The sequence below is a fragment of the Perognathus longimembris genome, chromosome 17 (genome assembly GCF_023159225.1).
Source record: "Perognathus longimembris pacificus isolate PPM17 chromosome 17, ASM2315922v1, whole genome shotgun sequence".
In the NCBI taxonomy this organism is placed as follows: Eukaryota; Metazoa; Chordata; class Mammalia; order Rodentia; family Heteromyidae; genus Perognathus; species Perognathus longimembris.
The window spans coordinates 53,058,120-53,075,009 of NC_063177.1; the positions used below are offsets into that span (position 1 = coordinate 53,058,120).

The following is a 16,890-nucleotide window of genomic DNA, read 5'->3' on the forward strand; positions in this document are numbered from 1 at the left end:
CCAGAAACATCTCTTAGGCACCATCTGCTTAACAAAGTCATCTTGGAAGCTCACCAGCCTCTACTGAAACTTTAGATCCTACCCGGTTCTGCTCCCCCAACAATACATGCCCAGTGAGTAGTAGAGAGAATCCTGAGTGGTTTATCCTTCAGTTTTGAGCCATTTATTTGGATGTTTATTTTAAATAATTTCTCCCTTGCCTTTTCAGGGCTATCTCCCTGTGATGCCACACAGAATAAATACCACCTGTGTCTGCTGCTGTGTCGGGGTTTTTAAACCCCAAGGGAAAGGGTCGACAGACCACCTGCACCCAGCCCTCCCTCACTGGAGGACAATCAGAGGCATCTGAGAGTCAAGCCAGTGCAAGATCTCATTTATTGAGGAAGTACATACAGCTAAATAGGGCACAGGAGCCAATCAGATTGGTAGGAAGGGGAGGGGTGTAAGGGGAGGAGGCATGAGCTTTCCGTAAGGGTGGAAGAGCCAGGGCGTCACAGCCCACAGAACTGCCTCCAGGTTCATCGGTAGGCGCCATCTTAGCTACGTGGCCCCAGGACTGAGAAACAGGCGGGGCCAGCTGGTTGACTTCTGGGCGTGTCCAACAATGCTGTTAAAAACCCTTTCCAAAAGTCATTTAAGAGTTAGGGAAGGAGTAACATCAGTCAAGATGAAACAAGCCATGTTTCATCTGAGTCACTGGTGGTTCAAGAAAACTTGGGCAGTTGGGTGAGTGGGGCAGGGGTAGTGGAGTTTCAGTGTGTGGGTCTGCCTGGTGTAGCCTCTGTCCGTGTAGCCAGTTTGTGTTGTCTGTTGGGGGGGAGGTGACCCATGGCTACCTAGAACTACCTCAGTGCGTTTCCTGAGAAGTCCATCTGTGTCTTGGGTTTACACTGGGAAGCACAAATAAAGTTTGCTTTTTAAAAATTCACTCAGCATGTTGGATTTGAAATTGTTCTGTGACTCAGAAAACACATAGGAGTTTCCCATAATAAAGATGTGCCCTACTGGTGGGGTGGGTACCAGCCCACAGACTTGCAATCTAATGAAGCCTTGTTAGAGACATTCCTCTCAGAGGCAAAGAATGGGTGAGGGTAGGGCAGGGTGGGCGGGTTTCCCCACTCTTGAGTGATGGCATTCCCTATGGGAAGGGATTAGAGAGACACTGAGTTTTTTTGGCCAGTCCTTGGGCTTGGACTCAGGGCCTGAGCACTGTCCCTGGCTGCTTCTTGCTCAAGGCTAACACTCTGCCACTTGAGCCACAGTGCCACTTCTGGCCATTTTCTGTATATGTGGTGCTGGGGAATTGAACCCAGGGCTTCACATATGGGAGGCAAGCACTCTTGCCACTAGGCCATATCCCCAGCCCTAGAAAGAGACTTTGAAGGTTGGGATACCTTGTTTATTTTTTGACTGCATTCTCAAAGGATGGGAGGGGTTGTGGTTGGCCTAGCATCAGTAAGCTTTACCCTGACACCCCTCCCCCTCTTACTAAATTTTGCTCTCCTGGGCAGCAGGATACTGCTTCCCCCAAATAGCTGCTTTAGTAGTTAAAGCCCAAGTGTCCTGTTGATCAGCGGTGTCTGGGCTTTTGAAGTGCTGCTGTGTCTGGTGACTTGAGATCCCTCATTCTCCCAAACCAGCTCCAGAACCAGACCCAGAAACCAGTGCCTGGGCCTTGGTCGTTGCTGCCTTGGGAAGCATGGCCTGCTGTGCGTGGAGAGGCCCTCAGGGTCTAACAGAATCACTTAATGAGGCCATAAAACTGAAACTTTCTATCAGCTACAGAAGTTCACATCTACCGGAGCCACGATGAGAGGGAGGGCGCCGGCTCTGATGGGACTTAAAAGTGGCCAGCAGGCCTCAGTGCAGCTGACTGCAGGCACTAGCATGTCCTACTCGGGGAGGTGGGGGCAGGGTGCACCGTGCATGGTAGCTGATGGCTGTCCCCGGGGCCGTGTCACCCCCCCCCACTGTCCTCAGTACTGAGTCCTGTTGGGATTTGGTCATACACACCCTGTGCTTTCTGCGCTTTTCTCTACCCAACACAAAAAGAAGACAAAATGGTCACCGATCATTTATGCAATTCTCTACTCTCAAATCACACTCTGCCTCTCGTTCTCCCGTAGGCAGGAGCATGTTTCTCCGGTGGTGGTTCTGTTCTTCAGCGGTGTCCTCAGCAATTGAGTCACTTCGGTGTTGGTGGGGGGCTTGACGGGCCAGTGGGAGGGTTTGCTGGGGAGCCAGCAGGCAATGTGCTGGCTCCGCTCGATCTTGATTACCAACAGCACCCTGCCTGGTGTCACTGGCGTTCTGAAATTCAGTACCAACAATTGGCTTTGAGCTGCTCATCTGGGGGTTTGTCTGCCCCTTGTCAAGGTCACTGTCACAACTTGGGCGTGGTAACTTCCGTTTCAGAACAAATCTAGCAGAGCAATCCGCTCGCTTTTCCCTTGGACAAAGTGGGGATGTCTGTCTGAGACCCAGAGAAGAATTTTCTCTCGGGAGCCTAAGACAAGGTAGGTGGTGCCCCGGCCTTGAATAGGCTGCGATGGCACTTGTGAGTCTGTCTTCTGTTGTGAAAGAGGGGGTGGTCAAGGAGAACAAAGCCCCTTTCAAAGGTGGAAGAGTCAAAATGGCTGTTGGCCACTTGTGGGGACCAGAGCTACAGCTGTGTGAGAAGCCAACCACTTGGTGTTTAGGGATCATCGTTGGTACAGCCAAAGGATGCCGGCCTCGTGCAGGTCCCGCCACAGGGCAGCCTCCAAGGGCAGATCGTGGTTCCCATAAAATATCAATGGCTTCTTTTCTCGTTCGAAGTAGTGGTCAGAATAGTTCTGGTAGTTGCTTGTGATGAATCCGTAGGCACTGACCTGGACCGAGACAGTCAGGGATTAGTTTGAAACAGGAGTGACGTGGATTCAGAAAGGTACACGCCAGTGCAGATAACTCACAAGCTCACCCTGGCATTGCTCTTTCTACACGGTCCCTCCCGCTGGCTCTGTGACCTCAGCGAACCCTTTCCCTCACTGAACAGAGGGAAGACATGATGACTGCACAGTTTGTGTAAACCTCAGCTATGAAAGAATGTCCTTACCAGAGTCTGTTGAGACTTTGCTTTTGGAAGAGCAGTCTGAAAATTGGCTCATTAAGTAGACCATAGAGAGTAAAGGCCCTGGAAGTGGCTCCTTAGATAAGGCCTCGGGATGGCCAGAGGGCTTGTGGGTGGACGGGGCGCCCCTGCCCCTGGGGAATCAATATGGGTGAAGGAATATGGGGTCAGAGTTCTGCCCTTACCCCTGCACTGCTCCTTTTGGCTCCTGAAAGAGCACACCGCCTCCTACCTGGTCACAGGTGTGTAAAGCGGTCAGTAGCAGAAGGGCTCCAGTACTAGGCATATATATGTTTCCAAAATTTGTGTTAATCAACTTTGATTTCAAAAACCTGAAGAAAAAAAAAAAGACATTGAAAAAACCCAAGAAAGATACTCAGATGTCAAATATTAATTAGCTTGGTAGTTGTAAGATTAGTTTCTAGCTACCCATTCTGATACCTTTGAAAGTCATTGACAAACGTAGGGCCCTCTGATCCCAACCTGTTCCCTTATTCTGGGAGAATGCCAAGTGAACTGAGCGTGAGGACACTTGGTGTGTGGGGAGAGGAGGAGGAGGAGGAGAAAGGAGTCCAAGTGAGGTTCTTTCTGCTTTCTCCCATCCCACTACACCCCTTGTTGTTAGGTAACCCGAATGCGTGGTCAGTGACCTGTTTAGCCTGGGACCTAAGTTTCTCTGCACCCCATATCTTGCCAAGGCATAAATCAGGAACGAGGAGCACAGGTCCTGGGTCCGGGCTCTCCGGTACTACAGTGTCTGCCAATTCCTGGCCTCAGACCTGGCCTCAGGGCTAAGCTTGGCCAGGCCGGTGCCCTAAGTTCCCCAAGCCTGTTTGTTCCTCTGAAGAATTGGGATATAACGGTGCCGGAGCCCCACCACCTCCTTGTCCCAGGACACACACACACGCACACACGCACACACGCACGCCTCTCTGATCTACAGCAGCATTTCTTACCAATGGCACCATTGACATATGGTGCTGGGTAGTTCTTTGCAGTAAGGTGTTCACTGGGATCCTTGGCCTCTGCCAATAGTTCCCGTCCAGTCTCCAGACAGGACCCAATGCCACCCCATCCCACCTCTACGTCAAGAGGGAGGGAGGGCCGGCTGCTGGTGTCTCAGGTGACCTTGTGTTGCCCAGGCCGGGGCTTAAAGGGGATGGCGCTCTGTTTCAAATACCTACTACCCCTGCCCACCTTCTGGCTCCCGCTAGGAACTAAACGGTTACCGTTTATCCCGGCCTGATCCTGATCACTGAAACATCGCCGCAGCAAGTCAAATAGTAGATGGACAACGTGAGGGGCTCAAGGGGCTTGGAGGGGGGTAGGGGGTGCACCAGTACCAGGGCTTGAACACAAGGCCTGGGCACTGTCGCACGGACTTTCCTTCCCCCGGCTGCCTTTGAACGGCGGGCAACCCTCAGATCTCAGCCTCCCGCGTAGCTAGGGTGACGGGCGACCCTCAGATCTCAGCCTCCCGCGTAGCTAGGGTGACGGGCGACCCTCAGATCTCAGCCTCCCGCCGCGTAGCTAGGGTGACGGGTGAGAGCCGGCACTGCCTGGTGTCGGGGAGGAGCTGGTGGCTGTGATCGGTGCTGTGGACCGGGTGACGCACCACACCGCCGGCTTTCCCCCCCTCCCCCTGGGGTCCCCCCGCCCCGGTACCTCTGTGTCAGGTAGCTGATGAAGGCTGGATGCAGGAGCTTGAATTTTCTGGCAGAGGCTTCTGGTCCGAAATAGGTGTGCGGCCTAGGACCCACGATAGAAGTGGACGGAGCGCCCGGGGCTGTCGTATTGCATTTGGGAGGGCAGGGGGAAGGGGCTGAGGCGCCGCTGGCGGTAGGGCCGAGGCTGGGAGTAGTAGCGGGAGAAGGGCGTGTAGAAGGTGGCCGGCAGCACGGTGGGCACGATGTGAGGCTTTCCGCCCACCAGGACGTCGATGGGGGGGGAGTAGGTGAGGGAGGAGGGGGGGGTGAACAGGGCCGGAGGGGTGGGGTAGGAGCAGTTCACCTGGGGCAGGTGGGGGGGCGGGGGGAGCAGGGGGAAGTAGAGGGAGTCTGGCGGGGGAGGAGGCTGGGGCGGGTCCTGGGGCTTGCAGGGGAAGGGGCAGGGGAAGCACTTGTTTTGGGGGAGCGGGGCCGTGGGGGGCTGGAAGAAGGGCGGCTCCTTCATGAAGCGGGGGATGTAGGGGGTGATGTAGGACGGGATGTTCCGGACAGGCCCGATGTAGGAGGCCGAGGTGCCGGGGCTGTGGGAGGGGGACCTGGACACCGAGTTCCCGGGCGTCAGGGAAGGGTTCCGGGACAGGGGTTTTATGCCAGACTGGGAGGGGGATTTGGAGGCCGGGGGAGTGGGGCCTTGGGAGGATGCCCCTCGGGGCATGTGTTGGACATGAGGGCTAGGCGACAGGGAGGAAGCCCTGGAAGAGGGCTGGGAGGCATTCGGGGTGGGGGGGTGGGAGGTGTTCGGGGTGGGGGGGTGGGAGGCATTCGGGGTGGGGGCGTGGGAGGTGGGGCGGGAGGAAGAGCCTCGGGTGGGGGACGGGGAAGGGGCTGCGCCTCCGGAAGGGTTGACGGAATGGTTGGATCGGGACTGGGAGGGGGATTGGGTGGGGGACGGATTGGGGGTGTGGGAGGGGGAGCTCATTGGTGTTGAGGAGGCTTATGGCCACTCGGTGTGTCTGGGGCTGTCCCCCCAAGAGCCCAGCCCCCACGCGTGTCACAGAGCCCACCCTAAGTTCTTGTGACCAATAGTAGCGCCAGGCGCCATTGTTGGGTAATGCCAGGGCGGGGGTGGGGCGCCGGCTGCCTGGGGTTTGTGATTTCATCCATCAGGACCCCCTCCAGCTCGGCCGTTGGAGGGGGCGGGGGAGGGGGGAGCCTGAGAGGCCGCCGGTCATTTCAGCCACAGGCTCAGGACAAGGATCAAAAACGCTGGAGCCAGGCCGCTGTGCAGGAAGGCGGGAGGGAGAAGACAGGGCCGCCTTTGTTCCATCTCTCAGGAGCCTGGGCTTGTGAACAGGGCTCCCGTCTCCTGGGCAGGCCCTGGGGAGCATGCCTGCCCCCCCCACCCTTTGCCACTGACCCGACTCTTAGTTTCTAGAACAATATTCTCCAGGGCCAGCAGAGAAGAGGCCTCCGCTGGGGCCGACTGTGGCTTTGAGCAGCTGGCAGCTAGGCCATCCTTGGGGACAGCAGCCTGAGGCTAAAGCCCCAGGCCTATTCACCCCATTCAGAAAAGGTGCCCCAGGAGGGGGTCAGAGGGGACCCTGGGCTCTTCTGCAGGTAGGACAGCAGACGCGGTGCTTAATGAACGTCGAGTAATTCCGCAGCGGGGAAATGTCCTCCATCTCCACGGACCGGGGGAACCACCCCTGGCTCGCTGCTCGGTGCCGCAGCTGCACACACAGCCTTGTGGCTACTCACCTGTCCCCTTTATCGGGGCCCTCAGGGACAGGCACACCCAGAATGGCTGATCTGAGCATCAGGTATTCACGGACACCCGCCGGAATGAAGATGTACCGTAGGTCCTGTGGAGGTGTCAGACGAGCACACACTCAGGCCTCGCTTTGAGCAAAGGACCAGCCCTCCCCCGAGGTTCACCCCCTGTCCCCCAGTCTGGCTGGGGAATTGCCTCTCATAGTTCCACTTGGAGCGACAGTGGCGGTGTTTTCATGTACGTTCACAAGCCCTTTGGTATCCCTCTCTAGAAGAGGTGACAGCTAGCTGCAGCTTCTTGGATGTGAACTGGTTGTGGTGACTAACGTATAGAATGTTTCTCGTACAAAGTCGAACCAGGCACCAGCGGCTCACACCTTTAAGCCTACTCGGGAGCCTGAGAGCGGAGGATTGTGGTTCAAAGCCAGCCCTGGCAAAAATGAACCAGCAAGAAGCTGCAAGTGGAGCTGTGGTTCAAGTGGTAGCATGCCAGCCTTAACTGAAAGAGCTAAGGGACAGCATCCAGGCCCTGCGTTCGAGCCCCAGTAACTGACCACATACATACAAGGTAGAAAGCAGTGGGGTATGGCTTTGCGAACTAGGTCATAAAAGGCAACGCGGCTATCTGTCTCTTCTCAAGAGGGACTAATGCCTGGGAATGTGGCCTAGTGGTAAAAGTGTTCTCCTCGTATACATGAAGCCCTGGGTTCGATTCCTCAGCACCACATATATAGAAAAAAAAAGCCGGAAGTGGTGCTGTGGCTCAAGTGGCAGAGTGCTAGCCCTGAGCAAGAAGAAGCCAGGGACAGTGCTCAGGCCCCGAGTCCAAGGCCCAGGACTGGCCAAAAAAACAAAACAAAACAAAACAAGAGGGACTAATGGAGGGAAGTCTATAAAGCCATCAACCACCTCAGAGACCCTGAGCCACAACCATCTTTGTTAAGCCACTCCCACTGAAGTCATAAAGATAATATCTGTGGCGTGTGTGTGTGTGTGTGTGTGTGTGTGTGTGTCCGTGTCCTGGGGGGCTTGAACTCAGGGCCTGGGTACTGTCCCTGAGTCTTTTTGCTCAAGGCTAGCGCTTGATCGCTTGAGCCACTTCCAGCCTTCTTTCTGTTTTGGTTGTTAATTGGAGATAAGATTGGAGATAAGGCTGGCTTCACACCTTGAGATCTTCACCATCTCAGCCCCTTGTGTGGCTAGGATCCAGTGCTGATCTACCTGAAGAAGGGGAGCTCTGGCATGTGGGCCGTCTGGCTTTGAACCCTGGCCTGGGCTGACTTTCTGGACTTGAATCTCCCAAGCAAAGTGGGGTTCACAGGGCCTCTATCAGACGGCTGGGCCTTAATTGGCATTCAGTGGATAGTGGCTGTCCCCCGTCCCCATCCCCCCCCCCCCCCTGGTCAGAGTGGGCCTGAGCTGCCTTCAGGAGCAAGGGAGGCTTGACCAGATCTGCCTCCAGTCGCAGCCACAATCCTGCGCGACCGCTAAGGGTCCGGGAGCCCCGTGGCCCCGCCCACTGAGGGGGCCCCAGGAACACAGCCCCCTCCGCCCATGGCACCGCCTCGGCACGCGGTGGCGGGCCTCACCTGACCCTGAGGCACGGAGGTGAAGCCCAGGTGCTGGTAGGAGATGAGGGAGTTCTTCATTGTGTTCACGGTGAAGCCGTAGAAGGAAGTCTTGGTGCCCACGTCGTGCTCGAAGCCTTTAATGACTGCGCCATTGAGCCTGGCCAGAGCAGAGGCTTATGGGTATCTTTGCAGCTCAGCCACGCTGTCCACAGCCCAGCCCAGTCCCCACCCCTCCAGCCCGCCCCCCCCTTTCTCCTGAGTCCACTTTGAGCCCTGTCCTCAGAGTTGGCTGTCTTTCTCCATGCCCATCGGCCCATCGCAGCTGGGGGGGGGGGGTGGGGGGCACCTCCAGTCAGTGCCACCCCGACTTGGTCATAGGGCAGATTTCCCCAGGGCCCTGCATCCCACCCCTCCCGGCCCCCTGCCGTCCCACACACCTGAACACGAAGTCGTGGGCATCGATGTGCACACCCTGCCCCGATCCGTTCAGAATGCCTCCGTTCCCCACCACGGCGCACCGCAGGCAGCCCGCGGGCCGCGTCCCGGGGGCCGGCAGCAGCCGCGCACTCTCGGAGCTGTTCAGGAGGCTCAGGGAGGAGGCAATGGCTGTGGGGGAGGACGAGAAGAAGCCCCAGGGAGGACTGTCACCAGGCCCCTGCGGGCCTTCTCCCAGTGCTCCACCTTAGCGCCCAGGAAGCACGGCAGTTCAGCAGAGAATGGGAGAAGACCCCCGTGGGTGGGGACCCCCACTGGGCTTGAAGAACTGGAATCACCGGTTCTCTCAAGGCTGCCTGGCAGAAGAGGAGAATCCGAGGCAGGAGGTAAAGTGTGATGGGGTCCATGGCAGCTCTCGCGAGGTCCTGCGGACGGACGCTGCTTACTCTGTCCTCAGCCGCTGTTGGACACTGGACGCTGCCATGCCCAGGGGGCCCACGGGGTACCGGGCCCCATCCCCGAGCCCTGGGTGCTTGGAGGAGGGAAGGCTATGAAGCAAAAGGTACAAGCTTGCGGGAGTGGGGGGATCCCCACATAACTGGTACAGTGAGGGCAGTCGGTCTGGTCCGCCCTGGGCCAGCAGCAGGCAGGAGGGGGGCACTGAGTCAGAAAGCCGGGGAGAGGCAGCATGGGGAGTTACCTTGGCGAGACAGCCCCTGCCAACTGTAGGGGCCTCCGTGCCTGCTCAGGTGGTCCCAGAGCTCTGGGGTGAAGAGGCCCCCCCACAGCAGCACTGGAATGGAGAGATTAAACAGCCCCCGGAAGCGCTGGTGATGCTGAATGGCCAGGGAAAGGGGGTGCTGGCAGGGGCGGTTCTGTGGGTGAGAAGAGAGGGCTGAAGGGCTCTCCCGGGAGCCCAGAGACCCCACGGGAGAGTTGGGGGGAAGAGCCTCCCCCTCCAGCCTGGGGCCACCCCAGGATCTTCTGGCTCAGGGAGTTTGTGGCCCAGAAGCCAGGTGGGCATCCGAGAGCTTTCTGGATTTAGCCAGGCCAGTCCTTTCCCAGATGCTATCCAAGCCCCCCGATGGCTTTAAACTCTTCCATCTGACACTGGAGCAAACTTCGGGTGTATAGTCAACCTCAGTGGTTCCTCTCACCTAGGATGTGACTTAGGGTTTGCACATGAAGAACCCTCCCAAAGGATTCTGGGTGGAGGGCTTGAGGGCCCGCTAGGCGCCCCGTCATTGATCGGATTAGCTCTGGAGAGCTCCGCCTTCATCAATGAGGTAATCCCTAGATACATTTATAATTTGCTGGCTTTATTGGGAGGTTGTAAAGATTTGTAGAGGTGAGACCTGGTGCTCGCTCGCTCGCTCTCCCTCCCTCCCTGATTCCTTCTCCCCCGCCACAGGCTGCGTGCTGTAAGGAAGGATGCTCTCCTTCAGCTTAGGTCTCTGACACAATGCAGTCACGTGACTCCAGAAACCACGAGCTGAAAGACACCTTTCCCCCTTTCAGCTTGTTGTTTCAGCAATGGAAAAACTGACTGACTACCAAGGTGACCTGACTTAGAAACTGGGTCTTTGCTGATGTCGCTGAGGCCATACGGGCTTAGGAGGTCATTGAGGGAGGGTGGGAGTCTTAGTGGGTCCTAGCCTAATCTGTTGCTCCAATATCGGAATCAAGGTCAGAATTTCACAGAGCCTAACCTGGGTAGGGCTACTGCTACTTCTAAACAAAGCCCTTTGTTTAGCTATTGACCAAAGGGCAGAGCAAAACAAATTTCTGTTCAGCCATTTCTGGTCTAATGTAATATATGACCAGCAAAAAAAAAAAAAAAAAAAAGGAAAGGATTAGCCTACCCCCCCAAACAAAACAAAACAAAACACAATAACAACAAAAGCGAGAATAGCCAGTGGCTCATACCTATAATCCTAGCTGCTCTGGAGGCCTGAGAGGAGCAAGGTCCAAGTCAGTGCAGGCAGAATAGCCCTAGAAACTCTTGCCTCCAAGTAACCACCAGATAGATAGGTAAGTAGATGGATTAAAAACAAACAAACAAACAAAAAAAAAAAACAGGGGCTGGGGATATGGCCTAGTGGCAAGAGTGCCTGCCTCATATACATGAGGCCCTGGGTTCGATTCCCCAGCACCACATATACAGAAAATGGCCAGAAGTGGCGCTGTGGCTCAAGTGGCAGAGTGCTAGCCTTGAGCAAAACGAAGCCAGGGACAGTGCTCAGGCCTGAGTCCAAGGCCCAGGACTGGCAAAAAAAAAAAATAAATAAAATAAATAAATAAATAAATAAACATAAACCCTCAGGGCTGGGGATGTGGCTTAGAAGTAGATTGCTTAGCTGGAAGTGGCACTGTGGCTCAAGCCTTGAGCAAAAGGAAGCCAGGGACAGTGCTCAGGCCTGAGTCCAAGCCCCAGGACTGACCCACCCCCCCCCCCACAAAAAAAACCCCACAACCCCTCAAAGTAGAGCTGTGATTGAAGTAATAGAGCACCGGCCCTGAGCAGAAAGAGCCAAGCAAGAGCGCAAGGTTCAAGACCCTGAGTTCAAACCCCAGTACTGGCATTAAGTAAATAAACACAACAGAAACAAACCAGATAAGGAGATATGTCTATTGGGATCAAGTAGCTTGAGGTCGAAAAGGTTTTGGGAAACACAAAGGTGACCTGGTCCAGGCACTCAAAAGATGCCGCCCGCTGGCCAAGTGTCCATTAGCCTCTGTTCTTGCCCGGGGTCTGCCCCTTGGCGGCCACTGAGCCCTTGTATGCCCTGAAGTCTTTTCTCCTTGTGCCCCTGAGACTCAGGCAACATGTCCCAGTTCGGCCTTGTGGGGGCTGAAAACAACTCTAAGCCTGTGTTAATCCATAAAGACACAGACAGGGCCAGCTCAACAGCAGTGTACAGAGCTGGGGTGAAGGGGGGGGGCAGAGGAGGGGAAGGCTGGGCTCTGGTCCCAGGGCCGACTCTCACCAGGGGAGCAAGGCAGGGAACTGTCCAGCCCTCAGTCAGTCAGCTACGAGAGCTACCTCTGAGCTCTCAGTTTCAGGCCAGGGTCCTGAAAGTTACAGAAACCTTCTGGGCAACAGCAACATCTAGCCTGAATTTGGAGATGACTCTCTGAGTAGTGAACAGTTCGAATGTGATTTATAGTTAAATAGCCATGTCTAGGAGTTCAGTGAAAAATCCACCTGACCCTTTTTTTTTTTTTTTCAGAGCTGGGGTTTGAACTCAGGGCTTCAAGCTTCCTGGGGAGGTGTTCTACCACACCTCCACACCTCCAGCCCTTTTTGTTCTGGTTCATTTATTTATTTGCCAGTCCTAGGCCCTGAACTCTCTGCCCTGAGCTCCTTTAGCTCAAGGCTAGAACGGGAGCCCCAGCTCTAGTCCCAGCTTTTTCTGTGATTAATTAGATGACAGAACCTCACAGACTTCCTGCCCCGGCTGGCTTTGAACTGCAATCCTCAGAGCTCAGCCTCCTGAGTAGCTAGGGTTCCAGCTGTGAGCCAACAGCACCCAGCTCGCTCTGGTCATTTATTTGTTTATTTTTGAGATAGGGTCTCAATTTCGCTCGACTAGCTGTGGGACTCTGTGATTCCCCGTGCTTCCCCCTGTAGCTGGATGACAGGTATCTGTCGACACTCGTGATTCTTTCTTTACTTTTTTGCCTGGGCTGGACGGGAACTGAAATTTTCATCATCTCAGACTCCCGTGTAGCTGACAAGACAGGCCCCTCAGCTTCTGGCGCCCCCTGATCAATTCGGGTGCAAACTGCCAGGAACTTGTCCATTGGCTAGACTCCAGGAGGACTTACAGGCTCATCCTTCTCTGCTCTGGGGGTACAGGGAACCCTGATGGTTGGGTCTGAGATACTTCCTCAGCCGCTCTGTGCGGATGGAGCTGCAGACAGCTCAGGCTCAGCAATCTCAAGAGAATGTTCTAGTGTGCTCACCTCTCCCCGACACCCCCACTGACTGGGGGATGTGTAAAACTGCCCCAGGGTGACTGAGCACTGTACCTTTCTGGGCCCAGACTTCCACGCCTTGGTTTGGAGGAATGCTTGAGGTGACAGGACATGCCTGGAGGAAATAAAGCAAGGGTCTGGCACCAACCGTCCCTGGCCAATGGCAGCCTGCCCCTGGGGAAGCTTCTGGACGGACTCCTTGGCTCTGGGGCTGACCTTGTTGGGGTCCAAATGGTGTCTACTTTTCTTTTTCATTTTTCTTGCCGATCCTGGGGCTTGAACTCTAGGCCTGGGCGCTGTCCCTGAGCTTTTGTGCTCAGGGCTAGGGCTCTACCACTCGGGCCACAGCTCCACTTCTAGTTTTTTGGTAGTTAGAGAGCAGAGTCTCACAGACTTTCCCGCCTGGCCTGGCTTTGAACGGTGATCTTTGTTGTAGGTAGGAAATGTTGGGGGGAGTAGAGCTGACTCCATCTTGATTATTAGGTCAACCTGACTCCAAAATTCTGCTTCTGTAAATGGCCTGCTTAACTTATTTGTTGTGTACTCCACCCCCCGCGTCAAGCCCTGACATCTGTGCTATGCTTTTACCTTTATAAACCCCAATTTGAGGACTGCTCGGGGTCACGGTGGCAGCTCCCGAGTCTGTCCTGTCAGCCCTGGCCTGCGTCCCTGGCCTGTCAGCCCGCTTTTCAGGGGCGTAGTTTCAGCTCCCGAGTCTGTGCTGCGTCCCTGGCCGGTCAGTTCCGCTTTTTGCTTCCCCAATAAATCCATCTTTTTGCTTGAGACTGTCTCTGCGTGGTGGACTCTTGGAGGGACGGGGAATCCCCTCCCTCGAACCCCGTAATAATCCTCCGATCTCAGCCTCCTGAGTAGCCACCAGCACCTAGCATTGTGCCTTTTTAATAAAACTATTTCCTCAGCTGAGGTCATATTGTTGCTAATTTGGGACTCTTTTGCAAAATAATGTTGACAGTAGATTGTAACTGACAGCATTGTGTTAACCTTTATCCCATCTCTATTAAAACAATCAAAAAATTATAAACCAGGCACTGGTGGCTCACGCCTATAATCCTAGCTACTCAGGAGGCTGAGAATCCGAGGGTTGTGGTTCAAAGCCAGCCCAAGTAGGAAAGTCCCTGAGACTCCCCGCTCCAAGGAACTTCCAAAAAGTCAAAAGTGGAACTGTGGCTCAAGTGGTAGAGTGCTGAACCTTGAGCAACCCCCCCCCCAAAAAAAAATAGCTCAGGGACAACACCCAGGCCCTGAGTTCCTGCCCAGGGTAGGCATGTGCATGTGCAAGTGTGAGCACACACACACACACACACACACACACACACACAGAAAGAACAGTTCTGGAAATCCTTCTGTCTCTGAGGAATCCTCCTGAACTGGGAGTAGATTTCCGGATTCGATTCTTCTCAGGGGCCGGGAGAGCCCCTCCTCGGGCTCCTCAGACCCTGTCCCAGCAACTCTTCCTGGACTGTCTGTCCCCAGACAGACATGCCTGCTCGCCCTGCCCAGAAGGCCATCCGCCTCCCATCCTGCTTCATGCCTGGACCCAATGTCTCTCTACTCGCCTGCTCTGGGAGGCTGAGTACCTGCCCTGGGGTTGAAGCTGCAACACAAACATCACCAAGGAACCACAGGAAGTGGACAGGTTCCTGAGTCATTCTGAGTTTGGAGAGAGAGAGAGAGAGAGAGAGAGAGAGGGTTGGAAGAGATAAGTTTGAGATCCAGAGAGAGAAGAGAGAGGAGGAGGAGGAAGAGGAGGCGGAAGGGGGGAGGAGGAGGAGGAGGAGGAGGAGGAGGAGGCAGAGGAGGAGGAGGAGGAGGAAGAGGGGGGAGGGGGAGGAGGAGGGGGGAGGAGGAGGGGGGAGGAGGAGGAGGAGGAAGGGGAAGAGGCAAAGAAGAAGAAAGCTACCTTTGTTGAGGTATAATGGAAACACACAAAACTAAATATAAGTTATCTTAGGCATTTTTAAAGGAGGAGACCAGAGCATTCTTCCTTCTAAGACTCAACTCGGCCATTTGCAAACGTGTTTTGTATGCTTCTGCAACCTGAATCTGTTCTTGGACTATCTCTTCCACAGTTAGCCACTCATCTTGCTTCCTTCCCCTTGTGTCTGGAGCCCAGTGAGCTGGAGTGTGCCCACGTGCAAAGTGCTAGGCAGGGGACCGGGTTGTGTGCAGACACGTTTTAAACTTGAGGCTCTGAGTGTTCTTCCCACCTGGCAAACTCGGAATCGGGGTGCAGCTTGGGGTCGCTTGCCCTAGGTAAAGAGAAAGTGTCATGAGGCTTCTTTGGGGACTGCAAGGGTTCCCTGCCAAAGGCGGACTCTTAGGTTGCTCCTCTGGGTGCACAAATGACAAGCGGCTACTGTAGGCACCCAGAAGGGAGCAGAGCGCCGGAGGAAGCATAGGCCAGGGGGACAGGTAGACCCAGAATCTACCCTGTCTCCCAGGAGCCGCTTCCTCCCCTAGCTGTGTCCCGACCGTGCCTTAAAAATAGATTGTCCAGGGGCTGGGGATATAGCCTAGTGGCAAGAGTGCCTGCCTCGGATACATGAGGCCCTAGGTTCGATTCCCCAGCACCACATATACAGAAAACGGCCAGAAGCGGCGCTGTGGCTCAAGTGGCAGAGTGCTAGCCTTGAGTGGGAAGAAGCCAGGGACAGTGCTCAGGCCCTGAGTCCAAGCCCCAGGACTGACAAAAAAAAAAAAAAAGATTGTCCAAGCAGAGTGCCTGCCATTGGCTGAATTTGTGGGTTTCGAGATGCAAGGTTGAAGTTGGGCACTGGTAGCTCATGCCTGGAATCCTAGCTACTCAGGAGGCCGAGATCTGAAGACTCTGGTTCAAAGCCGGCCTGGGAGGAAAGTCCATGAGACTCTTGTCTCCCGTAAACTACTCAGAAAAAGCCAGAAATCGAATTGTGGCTCAAGTGGTAGAGCGCTAGCTTTGAGAACAGTGTCCCCCCCCTCCAGTCCCCCCCCTTTCTCTCTCTCTCTCTCTCTCATACACACACACACACACACACCAACTTATGGAACTAGAACAAAGAAATGTCTCTTGAAATTGTGTTAGGGAGCAGGGAGGGGAGGGAGGGCCATGGAGGGGTGAGTGTCATAATGAAGGGCTGGGACTATGGCCTCGTGGTAGAGTGCTTGCCGGGCACACATGAAATGTCACAATGAAACACACACACACACCGCATAGCTAACAAGTGCCATGGATATTTTTGCTTGTTTGCTTTGGTTAGATCTACAGAAACAGGTCCAGTCGAGCTCAGGCGGGGTGGGGGGGGCCGTGTGTGTGTGTGTGGTGTGTGTGTGTGTGTGGTGTGTGTGTGTGTGTGTGTGTGTGTGTGTGTGTGTGTGTGTAGGATGCTGGCAAAGTTGGAAAGTTGAGGACTCAAGTTCTCTTCCCAAAAGGAACTTTCATTTGTTAAGTCAGATTTCCACAATGGATGGTTTGTGCTCATGCGGGGAGGGAGGGAATTAATCCAGGTGTGTGTGTGGGGGGGTGGAGGTGGCTGAGGCGCGGGGAGGGGGGTCAGGTCCCACCTGGGGGCCCGTGGAGCTGGCGGGGGGGGGGGGGGGGACGAAGGGCCTCGGCCGGTCCCCGCCGACGCAGCGCCCTCCCCGCGCGCCCCGCGCCCCCCGCGCCCCCCCCCCCGCGCGCCCCGCGCCCCCCGCGCCCCCCCCCGCGCCCCTACCTGACTCGGGGTCCCGGCCTCGGCCTCGGGGACTGCTCCAGCGCCCAGGAGTACAGGGCCAGGAGGACCCCGGAGCAGGCGGCCGCCAGCAGGAGCAGAAACCAGAAGACCCAGCCCCGCGGGGCCCCCATGCGGCTCGGGTCCGGGCACCGCCGCCGACCTCCGGGCACCGCGGGGAGAGGCGGGCGGGCGGGGCTCGCGGAGGCGGCCGGCCCGGCCCCGCCCTGCCCACCGGCCGCCCCGGCGCCTCCCCTCCGGCCAGGCCGGCCCACCGGAGGCCGCCGCACCCTCGGGGACCGGGACCCGGGGAGGGGGGCGGGGGGGGGGCCCCGGCCTGGACGCCCCGGGCGCCCCTCAGCCCAGGACGCTTTCCCCGGTGGTTAGGAGCTGACACCGAGGCCGGCCGGGGATCAAGCCGGGCACGGGGCGCCGGGCACTGAAACGCTTACACTCGTGTGTGTGTGTGTGTGTGTGTGTCTGTCTGTCTGTCTGTCTGTCCTGGGTCTTGAACTCAGGGCCTAGGCGCTGCCCCTGGGCTTTTGTGCTCAAGGCTAGTTCTCTGTCACTTGAGTGGTGGTAGCTTCACAAGTCTGTTACATGGAGGTTAAGAGTCTCACAGTCTCTCCTGCCTGGGCTGGCTTTGAACC

At 56.0% G+C, this 16,890-nt stretch overlaps 1 protein-coding gene across 2 annotated transcripts; it reads right to left on the reverse strand.

Annotated features, from left to right (window-relative positions):
* Window positions 1-2,013: 2,013 nt before the first annotated feature.
* On the reverse strand, window positions 2,014-16,378 carry St6galnac2 (ST6 N-acetylgalactosaminide alpha-2,6-sialyltransferase 2). 2 transcript variants are annotated; one of them, XM_048366561.1, is made up of 9 exons: window positions 16,244-16,378; window positions 12,585-12,645; window positions 9,253-9,427; window positions 8,555-8,723; window positions 8,136-8,274; window positions 6,535-6,638; window positions 4,775-4,858; window positions 3,342-3,441; window positions 2,014-2,870 (listed from the first exon to the last, which is right to left on the reverse strand). In XM_048366561.1, exons 1-9 carry the CDS (start codon window positions 16,372-16,374, stop codon window positions 2,703-2,705), a joined length of 1,131 nt encoding a protein of 376 aa, XP_048222518.1. In that variant the 5' UTR covers window positions 16,375-16,378; the 3' UTR covers window positions 2,014-2,702. The 2 variants fall into 2 exon arrangements, with proteins under 2 accessions (XP_048222518.1, XP_048222517.1); XM_048366560.1 differs by having other exon boundaries at window positions 4,775-4,960.
* Window positions 16,379-16,890: the final 512 nt, after the last annotated feature.